This window comes from Pristiophorus japonicus, chromosome 1, assembly GCF_044704955.1.
Source record: "Pristiophorus japonicus isolate sPriJap1 chromosome 1, sPriJap1.hap1, whole genome shotgun sequence".
NCBI lineage: Eukaryota > Metazoa > Chordata > Chondrichthyes > Pristiophoridae > Pristiophorus > Pristiophorus japonicus.
The window spans coordinates 85,699,522-85,712,852 of NC_091977.1; the positions used below are offsets into that span (position 1 = coordinate 85,699,522).

At 44.5% G+C, this 13,331-nt stretch overlaps 1 protein-coding gene across 2 annotated transcripts in view; it reads left to right on the plus strand.

The window, feature by feature from the left end:
- The window catches only part of cbwd (COBW domain containing), a 95,122-nt gene that overhangs the window by 52,789 nt on the left and 29,002 nt on the right, over nucleotides 1-13,331 (plus strand). For both annotated transcript variants that reach the window (XM_070881554.1, XM_070881544.1), the window contains exon 10: nucleotides 1,393-1,437. In XM_070881554.1, coding sequence (XP_070737655.1) covers nucleotides 1,393-1,437 — 45 coding nt within the window. The remainder of the gene's footprint in view (nucleotides 1-1,392; nucleotides 1,438-13,331) is intronic.

Sequence of the window (13,331 nt, forward strand, 5' to 3'; positions counted from 1 at the left end):
GCTATGTACCGCACCTAATTTTTTCTTTTCACGGATTGTTTGAATTTAGTTTTTTATACTTTAGAATCAGGTACCCACATCCCAGAATTTAATAGCATTCAGCAGTGCCGTTCTAAATGCGCTGTTTGCAATATGTGAAAGAAAGAACTTGTGTTTATATACCATGTTTCACAATCTCAGAATGTCCCAAGCACTTTACAGCCTGTGAAATGCTTTTGAAGTGTAATCGTTGTGTAATGTAGGAAAGGTTCATAGAGGGGCTGTGTAAATTTATCAGAAGCTAATGTATCCATAAATGTACAAGAAACTGTGCCACAAATTTGATGATTTCACAAATGAAACTAATCCTTCCTGGTTCTTGGTGAATAAACCAAATTTAGTAAAGTTTTGTTTACTTCATATGTTTATTCAGGGAACAAAATTGAAGTCTAAAATCAGGAGTAGCACCAAATGTAAAATGGGAGCTAAATCATCTCTGATGCTTAGCAAACTTTTTCCGAAGGATCAGTAGTTGGCTGATTTTGAGGTAATCCGGAGCTAGATTTCTTCTGGGGATGGAGGTATGGTCAAAGTGGAAAACTCTCTTTCTCTGTCCATGAAGGCTACAAAGTTTAGCATTTTCCACGGACATTTTATTTCTCTGATCCGAACACTTCCAAATCAGGTAGAGTACAGATTAGAAGAAGTCCCCATTATGTAATTATGTAATGGTGCTGTAGTTACGTACTGCAACACTTTCATTTTCCATTTCCTTCTTGAGCAGTTTACAGTTGCAAGATTTTGTACAGTGACTTTTATCTTTTATACAAAAAATAATTTGCTTTTAAGATTGAGGGTATAATTAACTTTTAGATTGAGGGTAAAAGTTTAATAGTTTACCCTTGGCTTAATTACAACTCCCTAATTAGTTTTCATTAACATAAGCCAGGCTTAACAGTACACCAGCCAACACGAACACTAGATTAGAGTGGAAAAATGAAGTAAGACACACAGCCGAGTGCAGATGAAAACTGCAGCAGAAAAAGAAATGGAAAATCATTTATTGTTGGAGAAAAAATAATTTGTACCATTGCAGCAGGGAAAATTCCTCAGAATTGTCCTCGCTAATGTGCCATCTTAGCGTTTGCATTTCCTACAACAGTTATGAATTGGCACCTGAAAGTGAGATCACTGATTTGGTATGAAATTAACAGCAACCTGGAATCATGGCCTTATCTTGACTGGGAGCTAGGTTGGTACTGCCCAAACTCATTTCACTTATGGCCCATTCCCCCACTGTCTCCAAAGCCACAAAACATAAATCAGGAGGGCTTTAAATTCTTAAATTTTTAAATGCTTAATACCTTCAGGAGTTTTTCTCAGTGTGTGACAATCTGAGTATTTGTATTTCAGGTCAATCAATGGAATTGCTAAACTAATTGAAACACAAAGATCAAGGTGAGCAAAGTGTCTTTTTTTTCCCACATGGAACTCAAATATTTTCATTTTTTCCTCAGTGTTTGACAAAATAAAGTTTCATTTTGATTTGATTTTGTTGTGCTTTCAACTAAAGTGTGTGCTGTCAGATTTCAGGATTCCTGACTTATGTTATGGAACAATCTTGGCTTCTATTAAAATGTTGCTTTTAATATAAAATCTGTTCTTGAAAGTTAAATTCTTTGAGTAACAGTGCTGTGAGATATGGATTAGAATTGAAACATAGCATCTTTCCAGGATGGTGCCTCTTGCGTCCCACTCTGACTTGAGACAATGGAACTCATAACATCCCAGCGAACATTCACATATTAGGGGTTGGAATGGTCCATCCAGTTGAGCTCAGCAGGAATTAGTTTCAAGGACCCACATTTGGGGGAATGGTATCCGGCTTAATTCGTAGCCCTACTTGCTAAACCCTGGACAGGGAGAAGGTCAGAGGTCAAGCTGCTAACCTTATGTCCATCTAGGAAATAAAAATACATGGTCTAGATCTGCTGAGGGAAATAGAAAATGGGTCGTCCTTTTTAAGATAAAGCCGGTCAGGTCCAGAAGAACCTTAGTCCAAAAAGTTAAGTGTGATATGTTTTGTTATTTTTTACACTACGAGAAGGTAAAATAAACTAGTTTGTTGATTTATCTTAGATAAATGCACCGTAATTCCAGGCATGTCTGAACCATGCAGGATTACCCACTCTCAGCTGCAGGGAGCAAGAGGAACCTGGCAGTTTTAGTTCACAAATCTGTTGCGAGGACATAGGGAAAGTAAATGGGGTGTTGAGGTGTATAACTCGCAAAGTTAAATACAAAACTGTTAATGTGATACTTATCTTGTAGGTATGACTGCACCTAGAAAAAAAGATGCTTTTGCTACTGTTATGTATGTAAACACTACCAATGTGCAAGACTTGCCACCAGGGGGCACACCTGTGGGAGACCTAAGGGTCACCTGCACACCCTGGGCAAGCAAGTATAAAAGGCAGACTACCTTGCTGCCTCCTCACTCTGGAATTACAATAAAGAGACCAAGGTCTCAAAAGTTTGAGCTTAAGATGTACAGTCTTGTGGAGTTATTGTAAACGTAACAATTGGCGACAAGTAACAGATGACGAACTTTCATGCAGTTATGGCTGACATTGGTATTCTTGAGAGATTTGTTGAGGGTGATGATTGGGAAGCCTTCATTGAGCGTCTTGACCAGTACTTCGTGGCCAACGAGCTGGAAAAGGAAGAAATCACGGTCAAGCGCAGGGCTATTCTCCTCACCGTTTGCGGGTGTACGATATATGGCCTCATCAAAAATCTGCTAGCATCGACGAAACCAACGGAGAAGACATATGAAGAGCTGTGCACGCTGGTTCGGGAACACCTCAAACCGAAGGAGAGCTTCTTGATGGCCAGGTATCGCTTTTATACGCATCACCGCTCCAAGGGCCAGGACCGTGGCAAGCTATGTCGCCGACTTAAGACGCCTTGCAGGACCGTGCATATTTACTGGATTTTTGGGGGAAGTGTTGTGGGACTTTTTCGTGCTTGGAATCCACCACGAGGTCATTCTTCGCAAACTGCTGTCTGCCGAATCCCTAGATCTGAGCAAGGCCATCACAATAGCCCAGGCTTTTATATCCACGAACGATAACACTAAACAGATATCATTGCAGCATCGGAACTCACCAGCAAGTACTGTGCATAAAATAATGCCTTCAGCAGGCAGAACTGCACATGGCAGGGCCTACACGCCTGCAGAGGCCAGACCTAGGATGACTCAGAGCCCGCCATGGGGTGTGAATGCGAATTCATTAGCACTATGTTGGCGCTGTGGGGGTAATCATCGAGCCCACCAATGTCGATTCAAGCACTACGTGTGCAAGGGCTGTGGAACAATGGGACACCTCCAGCAAATGTGCAGACGTTCTGCGACTCACCACGTGGCAGAGTTGGCAGAAGATGACCGATCCAGTGCGGATCACGCCGAACGAGTAAGAGAGGCAACTCAACCCGAGGCTGAAGAGGAAGTGTATGGGGTACACACCTTCACCAACAAAAGCCCTCCAATAATGTTAAAAGTCAAATTAAATGGCATTCCAGTTTTCATGGAGCTGGACACGGGGGCGAGTCAGTCAATTATAAGCCAGAAGGCTTTTGAGAAACTGTGGGGCAACAAAGCACAAAGGTCAAAACTAAGCCCGATCCACAGTAAGCTGTGCACTTACACTAAAGAGCTCATACCAGTCATTGGCAGTGCAGCAGTGAAGGTATCGTATGATGGAGCTGTGCATGATCTACCACTATGGATTGTACTAGGCGATGGCCCAACGCTGTTCGGCAGAAGCTGGCTAGGAAAGATCCGATGGAACTGGGACGACGTCAAAGCACTGTCTTCAGAGGATGACGTCTCGTGCGCCCAAGTGCTAAACAAATTCCCGTCATTATTCGAGCCAGGCATCGGCAACTTCATAGGCGCCAAAGTGCAGATCCACCTAGTCTCTGATGCACGACCCGTTCATCACAAGGCCCGAGCGGTTCCATACATGATGCGAGAGAAAGTTGAGATCGAGCTGGACCGACTTCAATGAGAGGGAATCATATCGCTAGTCGAGTTCAACAAGTGGGCCAGTCCAATTGTGCCGGTGTTGAAGAGCGATGGGACGGTCAGAATCTGCGGGGACTAGAAGGTAACGATCAACCGAGTCTCGTTACAGGACCAGTACCCACTACCCAAAGCGGATGACCTGTTTGCAACACTAGCAGGGGGAAGTCGATCACCAAGCTGGATCTAACCTCTGCTTACATGAGACAGGAGCTGGCTGAACCTTAGAAAAAATTGTCGTGCATCAACACGCACAGAGGACTGTTCATATACCACAGATTCCCCTTTGGAATTCGCTCGGCGACGGCCATCTTCCAGAGGAACATGGAGAGTCTGCTGAAATCGGTTCCACGTACCGTGGTGTTCCAAGACGACATCTTGATCACTGGCCGCAACACCACTGAACACTTGCACAACCTGGAAGAGGTTCTCAAGTGACTGGACAGAGTGGAACTCAGGCTGAAACGCTCCAAGTGTGTTTTCCTGGCACCAGAGATTGAAATTCTGAGGAGAAAGATTGCGGCGGACGGCATCAGACCCACGGATTCCAAGATGGAGGTTATCAAGAACGCACCCAGACCACAGAATGTGATGGAGCTGCGTTCGTTCCTGGTACTCCTCAACTGTTTTGGTAACTTTCTACCGGGGTTGAGCACTTTGCTGGAACCATTGCATTTATTGCTACGCAAGGGTGACGATTGGGTTTGGGGAAAATCTCAAGAGACAGCCTTTAACAAGGCCAGAAACCTGCTGTGTTCTAACAAGTTACTTGTATTGTATGAACCATGTAAACGCTTAGTACTAGCTTGTGATGCATCTTCATATGGGGTCGGTTGTGTGTTACAGTAAGCCAATGGGTCAGGCAAACTGCAACCGGTTGCATACGTGTCCAGAAGTTTATCTAAGGCTGAAACAGCCTACAGCATGGTTGAGAAAGAAGCATTAGTATGCGTATATGGGGTTAAGAAAATGAACCAATACCTATTTGGGCTCTGGTTCGAGCTCGAAACCGATCACAAGCCGCTCATTTCGTTGTTCTCAAAGCAAAGATATTAATACCAATGCTTCGTCCCGTATCCAAAGATGGACACCGACGTTATCTGCGTATGATTATGGAATCCACCACAGACCAGACACTAAAAATTGTGCGGATGCCCTCAGTTGGCTACCATTGCCCACCACCGGGGTGGAAATGGCGCAACCCGCAGGCTTGCTCCTTGTAATGGATGCTTTGAGAGCGAGGGGGTCACCCGCCACGGCTCACCAGATCAGGACCTGGACTAGCCAGGACCCGGTGCTATCACGAGTAAAAAGCTGTGTCCTCAATGGGAGCTGGTCGGTGGTCCCAGGGGAAATGCAAGACGAAATTAAGCTGTTCCACCGATGCAAGGATGAAATAGCCATCCATTCGGACTGCCTCCTATGGGGGAATCGTGTAATTTTGCCAAAAAAAGGCAGAGAAACATTTAAACGTGATCTTCACAGTACCCACCCAGGCCTAGTCATGATGAAGGCTATCGCCAGGTCGCATGTTTGGTGGCCCGTCATTGACTCGGAATTGGAGTCATGCACACACCAATGTAACACTTGCTCACAGTTGAACAACGCACCAAGGGAAGCCCCACTGAGTCTGTAATCATGGCCCTCCAAACCGTGGTCAAGCGTTCACGTAGATTTCGCTGGCCCCTTTCTAGGAAAGATGTTCCTAGTAGCAGTGGATGCTTACTCTAAATTGATTGAATGTATAATAATGTCGTCATGTATGTCCATTGCCACCATGGAAAGCCTCCGGGCCATGTTCGCCTCCCATGGTTGCCCGACGTCCTTGTTAGTGACAGTGGACTATGTTTCATCAGCTCGGAATTTAACGAGTTCATGACCTGCAATGACATTAAGCATGTCAGGTCTGCGCCGTTTAAGCCCGCATCCAATGGTCAAACGGTACGGGCAGTCCAAACCATCAAGAAGAGCTTGAAACGCGTGACGGACGGTTCCCTGCAGACCTGGTTATCTCGGATTCTGCTCAGCTACTGCACGTGACCCCACTCGCTTACCGGGGTTCCCCCTGCAGAATTGCTAATGAAGAGAGCACTCAAAACCAGGCTCTCCTTAGTCCACCCGGATTTCAGTGATCATGTAGAAACCCGGCGTCACCGGCATAACATATACCAGGATCGCGCGGTTGTATCTCGTGACATTGAGGTCAATGATCCTGTGTTTGTTCTCAATTACGGTCATGATCCCAAATGGGTTGCTGGCACTGTGTTAGCCAAGGAGGGGAATAGAGTGTTTGTTGTCAAACTTTTGAATGGACAAACGTGCAGAAAGCACTTGGATCAGATCAAACTGCGGTTCACTGACGATCAAGAACAGTTTGAAGAGGACGTTACCATCAGTGATCCACCCACACACAGTCACCCAGCAATCGACCTCGTGGTCAACCATGAGGATGAACCCACCATGCCCGACAGTCCGATCAGACCAGCCACACCGCAGTGTAGCAATGATCCGACCGACTCACCCATGCCAGGGCTTCAACTCAGGCGATCAACTCGGGAACACAGAGCCCCGGATCGCCTCAACTTGTAAATAACTTGTACATAAGTCTTTGCGGGGGGGGAAATGATGTTATGTCTGTAAACACTTCCATTGTGCAAGACTTGCCACCAGCAGGCGCACCTGTGGGAGACCCAAGGGTCACCACACCATTGGGCAAGCAGGTATAAAAGGCAGACTACCACGCTGCCTCCTCACTCTGGAGTTACAATAAAGAGACCAAAGTCACAACAGTTTGAGCTTAAGATGTAGTCTTGTGGAGTTATTCTAAATGTAACAGCTACTATCTGAGGAAGAGCAGGGAGTTCTAGTATCCTGGCCAACATTCATTCCTCAACCAACTTCACCACTATCTGGTCACTCATCTCACTGCTGACTCTTTCAATGCCGACTAATTGCTGATTTAAAAATCAATCATGTGCCCCTTTTTAAAGGGACACAACAAATAAAGACTGTAAATTAACATAAATTTTAAAGAAACCTTAATCAATCAAATTAAAATGTTATTCCCTGTTGTGATGAAGCACTCCAGTCCCTCCGGTGCCCACCGGTCACGGATCACTTCACTGCTGTTGTGGGGCCTAGCTGTGCACAAATTGGCTGCCACATTTGCTTACAAAACAACAGAGACTACACTCCAAAAGTAGTTAGTTAACTGTGAAACCCTTTGAGATGTCCAGTAAACATGAAAGGCACTGATATAATTGGAAGTTTCTTTAAAAGTCTACGATTGGGCTTTATTTTGCTTATAGAACCCTGCTCTTCATTCCAAGGCCAAGAACATGGGATAATGGGTACACCAGACTACCCTCAGCTACTGCTAATGCTGACAAAGAGTGCTCTTTGGGTTGCTAACCCTCCAGGATTGTCCTGGAGTCTCCAGGAATTAACGATTCAGCTCCTAGATACTGCTACAAGCAACCCAGGAGAAAAATCATGCCATTAAAAAAAAAAAAAAAAAATTTTTTTTTTTCCATTTTCTTTGAACACTTTTATTTATTAGTTATAAAATATTGGAGATATGAAAAATGCCTGTTTCACTGGATGTGAGGTCATGTGATGAAACTGGAATTGGTAACCCGAGGTGCACTTCCTATTTGAACAAACAGATTGCCAGCTTTTCACTCCTGCTTGTGGCATGGTGCTCCATCTAGAGGCACTGCATAGAAATAGTAACATTATTCTCAATAGTTACAAGCAACAAACCCTTACCAATGATGTTACTGATTGTATTTTTTTTATTTGGAGAGGGGAAGAAGAGTTCAACACAACCGTTGAAACATTTTCATTGTACTGCAGTACTTAAGACTATGGCCCCAAGTTTCCACATGATTTGCGCCTGATTTTTAGGAGCAACTGGTGGAGAACAGACTATCTTAGAAATCGCAATTCTCCACATTTTTCTTTCTGCAATTCTAGTCAGTTCGAACAGTTTCACTTTGGAACAGAATTTTTTCTTCAAAAGGGGGCGTGTCCGGCCACTGACGCCTGATTTCAAAGTTTCCACAGTGAAAACGTACTCCAAACTAACTTAGAATGGAGCAAGTGAAGATTTTTGTAGAACTGAAAAAACCTTGTCTACACATTAAAAAATCAGGCACAGGTTACAAATTAGGCGTCGGGAACGAGTGGGGAGGGGTGGGGGGGGGAAGGGAAGTCATTAAATTCTATAATAAATCCTTTTTTATACTTATACAAATATTATACAAATAAATCCAACCTGAATAAAAATTTATAAGCAAAGAAAAGATTAAATAAACCATCTTCCTACCTGTGTGAAAGTGCTTCAGCCAGGGAGAATGCTGCAGGAAGCCTCAAGTTGAGGCAGCCGTTCGTTCCCGACGGCAGAGGGGGAGGAGGAAGCCGTTCCCGACGGCGGGCGGGAGGGAGGGAGTGCGAGCCCGACCGACCGACCGCAGCGGAGGGGGGGGGGGAGGAAGCTGTTCCAGACGGCGGGGGGAGGGAGGGAGGGAGTGCGAGCCCGACCGACCGACCGAACGCAGCGGGGGGGGGGGGGGGAGGAAGCTGTTCCAGACGGCGGGGGGAGGGAGGGAGGGAGTGCGGGCCCGACCGACCGACCAAACGCAGCAGAGGGGGAGGAAGCCGTTCCAGACGGGGGAAGGGAGGGAGGGAGTGCGGGCCCGACCGACCGACCAAACGCAGCGGGGGGGGGGAGGAAGCCGTTCCAGACGGGGGAAGGGAGGGAGGGAGTGCGGGCCCGACCGACCGACCAAACGCAGCGGGGGGGGGGAGGAAGCCGTTCCAGACGGGAGGAGGGAGGGAGTGCGGGCCCGACCGACCGACCGAACGTAGCGGGGGGGGGGAGGAAGCCGTTCCAGACGGGGGGGGAGGGAGGGAGGGAGTGCGGGCCCGACCGACCGACCGACCAAACGCAGCGGGGGGGGAGGAAGCCGTTCCAGACGGGGGGGGGAGGGAGGGAGGGAGTGCGGGCCCGACCGACCGACCAAACGCAGCGGGGGGGGGAGGAAGCCGTTCCAGACGGCGGGCGGGGGGGGAAGGAGACAGTGAGAAGGCTGCAGGAAGCCTCACAAGTTGAGCAGCCATTCCCGACAGCAGGGTAGGCCGTCGGGAAACGGCTGCCTCAACTTTCTGAGGCTTCCTGCAGCCTTCTCATTGCTGAAAGAAGCCTCAGTGCTGATGTGCTGATGGCAATGTGCTTTTATTAAAAAATGTTCAAAAATTAAAAAGCTACAAAGAACTACAAAAATGGCCGAGTGCCAATGTTTCCTTCACACTGCGTGCGTGCGAACGCTCCAACGCGCACGTGCAGGGTTGCCGGCAGGAAAAAAACTAATTTAAATGGTATCCGCCCCCTCCCACTTACAAAATCGGCGCGAGTGGTAGTCTCTGCCCCCCTGGGCGCCGCGCCAAGCAGACATGGAGCTGCAGGGCGCTCCAGAATCGCGCGTTTTTTTTCCGGTGCCGTTTTCGGCGCGAAAAACGGGCGCCCAGCTCGGAGCGGTGCCCGTTTTGTAGCGTGTGGAAACTTGGGGCCTATAAATGCAGCTGTATCCAGTAGTGAAAATCAGTTGTTTCCTTTCTCACTCTTAATGCAAGGGTCTAAATCAACACTTATCCCTAGACTGAGAACAGTACCATTGGCAATGCACCAATGATGGTTACAGTCATACATACTTTCTGGCACTTTTGTATTCACAGTCAACGTGCTGTACTCTTTACATGCAAGAGGTTTCTTGTGGAAGCTTTTTATAAATCACCAACAAGTGTGTGTGTACCTGTTGTGTATATATGAAGGATACATTTTTGCTAACATGACAACAGCCATTACACTTCAAAAATAATTAATTATGTGAACAAGTTTTGAGATCTTTCAATGTGAGAAAACACCATAAAAATGTAGGTATATTTTTGCAAGTTAATGACCTGTTGTTTTATAGAAATAGGTCTGTACTGTTTATGCCTGCATAACATTCTGCTTATACATTCATTGCCAGGTAAGAATAAGTTGAAACAAAGGGTAATCTGCATGCTTCAAACAAAGCAGTTATACGTGGAGTATTCTTTATGGACTATTTCATTTTCAAAAACATATTTGCACAATTATAACACAGGAAAGGTGTTTGGTGGAAAAATGTGAACCTTCCAATGAAAATAACTGAATATTGTAACAGAACTTTTTACTCTCTTTTTCAAAATATTGTGAATCTTGTTAAAGGTTGACGGATTTAATATACTTGAAATTCCTCAAGCATTCTGCTCCTTGCTGGAAGTCTCCAGCTCCTTGGAGTGAAGGAATTCCTCACTGAAAAGTCTCCCAGGCAGTTACTGTCATATCAACTTTTATGGATTAATGTCATGTTTATTTTTCTTTGTCCATGTGACAGAAGTTAAATGTGCTTACTAGATTTAAGAATTTATCTGAACAAAATCCTTCATTATTAATCTTTAAATCTACCTCAAATGTGAGGAGCTCATCACAATGTGGAGACTTGATGAAAAGATACTGCTATTTTTTTTAAACTGACAACCTAATATTTAGATATTGTGATTGAGAAATACATGAATTGATTTCACCTGCTGCCAAACCAGTTTCTTTTATTCACCCATTTTCATCCCATTTGAAAATGTTCTTGATCTGTGCATTCTGACGTATAAATTGTGTTATCCAAATTCTGTTGATCACGATATCATGGGGTTGTTGCTCACATTTCTTTTGAAGCAGCCTTAATAATTTTTAGTTTTCTCATTGCCTCTCCTGAAGATGTTAACTCGTGCTGGGTTCCACAGCTGCTGGAAACCCTCCATTACCTTGCCCAAGTACCATTCCTCTTGTGTGAACTTACATGATGCTGATAGTCTATCCCACCTTGCAAAGCATTACGTAAAAGTCCGATCCTGTCCTTGTCTAATAGCCACACATTCATACATTATTTAATTGATTGCATCAATAAATCACAAATCAAAGTGTGGGATTTTGAACTATGAATACAACATTTTAATTTGGTTTACTCTGATAAGATGATGGGATTTCACAGATGCATAAGGGTGGTGGCTGCTGAGCCATTTTGAAAAAATGCATAAAGAAAGAAAGGAAGCTATTGTCTGTTTTGGAAGGTCAGAAAGTGGGGAGAAGGAACATGTAGACAGCTGCCTGAGTTGTGACTACTGTGCAAGAGCACGTAGTTACTTTTTTAAAATGTCCATTTTGTTGTACAAATGTTATCGGGTAAAGCAAGCCCCGTTCTGTTGCTTTTATATTTGGTTAACTACTAATTTGCTGTTTCACCATTCAAATAGATTTTTGTTGCAAACAGTTATTGTGTATTTAAACAGTTCAGGCACTGAGAACATTTGGCAGGGTTGAGAAGGAATTATTTTCAGACTTTAGGAATTCCAATTTAAAACCAGTTCCGTTCTGGGGTTTTTTCTGAATCTGATTATCAACACTTATTAGGTTTTGGAATAGTTTTTGCAATTAGCTTGTTCATTGTTCTGTGAATGTTCTCAGCATTTTGAACTGAGAGTTTTATTAGGTTTATTGTAATACCAATATCACTCACAAGGTCTCCCCATTCTCAATGTAAATGAACACTAAATATGAGTTTTGTGAGCCCTGTAGAGAGCATATAATCCAGGCCCAGCCAGAACTAGGCTATGGTGGTATATGCATGCTTTTGCACTGTACTAGTAGGCTTTCATCTTATAAAAGGATTCATAACAAACACTGCAGTCAATGTAATATTGTTTTCATCATAAAGAGGACTGTATCTGGCAGGTTACCTTAGCAGCAGTTCTGCTGATGTCTGTCAGATAGACTCATTTAGTTTGTCTGGCGACCATGAATTTAAAATTTAAAAAGTCCGGTTCTGTTATTTGTGAAGCTGGAGTCTTCAACTATAAAGCAGAGATGAAACAAATAGCTGTTTTCTTGTCATGAACAAGTCTTCAATTTAAACAGTTCAGGCACTGAGGACACTTGGCAGGGTTGAGAAGGAATTATTTTCAGACTTTAAGAATTCCAATTTAAAATCAGTTCCGTCTTATTACTCTCCTATTTTCTCATTTTTCCTCTTTACTTTAGATCCTTGTCAGTTCAACGTGACTGTCCCCTCAAAAATCTGATGGCACTGCTTATTGTTGATTAGATAAATCATGTAATAGTCTTGCATCTAAATGATAGCTACTTGATATTGTGTTTAGCATTTAAACAAACATGGTATTTGACAATATTTGTACATGAATCTGACATTTGGATTCCTGTTGACTTGCTAAATCACCCTATTTAACCACCAGGAAATAGTTTTATGAGCAATTCACTGCTGCCTCCTTTACACTTGTGGTCCTTGAGTCATGAAGAACTGAGGACTGAGTTAAAGAAATTTGCAGTTCACAAAATTGTTTTTAAAAAGTAGGGTGGAAAATTCAATGCCTGTGCAAATGCTGTTTGTGAGTATTCAAGTGTGAAATGTGTTTTTGTTTATTAGAAAAAAAACACATTTCTTCAGCTGGTTCCTGGGCAATAGCTGTGGAAAGTAGAGGGGAAAATCACTGTGCAGAAGTCACACATAATGGTGGCCACTTTTCTTTTGGAAAGTTGGATTCAGGAATTAATCCTGTGCGCACAATTTTTTTTCCAATTGTTCGTTCCGGGATGTGGGCGTCGCTGGCAATGCCAGCATTTATTGCCCATCTCCAGGTCCAACAAGCAACCCAATAAAACCAGCCCTCCCTCAACCGTCGACCCGACCGCCATTTTCTCCCCCCGATCACCATCTACTGTCGTTCCCTGCCTGCTCTCCCCCTTGGACTACCATCTGCACCCCTGCCCCGACCATCATCTGTTCCCTCCTGCCCCATCGCACGGAATTTACCTCCAGGCTAAAATCCAGCCCATAGATTCTGGAAGAATACTTTCTTCCTGATTTGAGCGAAACACCATGTTGTATTAACACTTCACCAAACTCACAATCTCACTGGTGTGAAGCAAAGCAGTTGATAGCTATGAGACACAGCTGCAAAAATAGTGTGGGTAAGAAATCTGAAAGTATGTTATTTTGTAATACTACAAGACACAAGGTAAAGCCCTGTGGTTAACATTCCTGGGCTCAGTTTTTCCTACTGAGTTGGGGGAGAGGTGGGCGACGTCCAGGGCGAGCTGTGACGCTGCTCCTGGCAGCATGTCAGCTCCCACCCCTCGACTTTCCCCTGATTGGGCTTGTTAAGCCCGCCC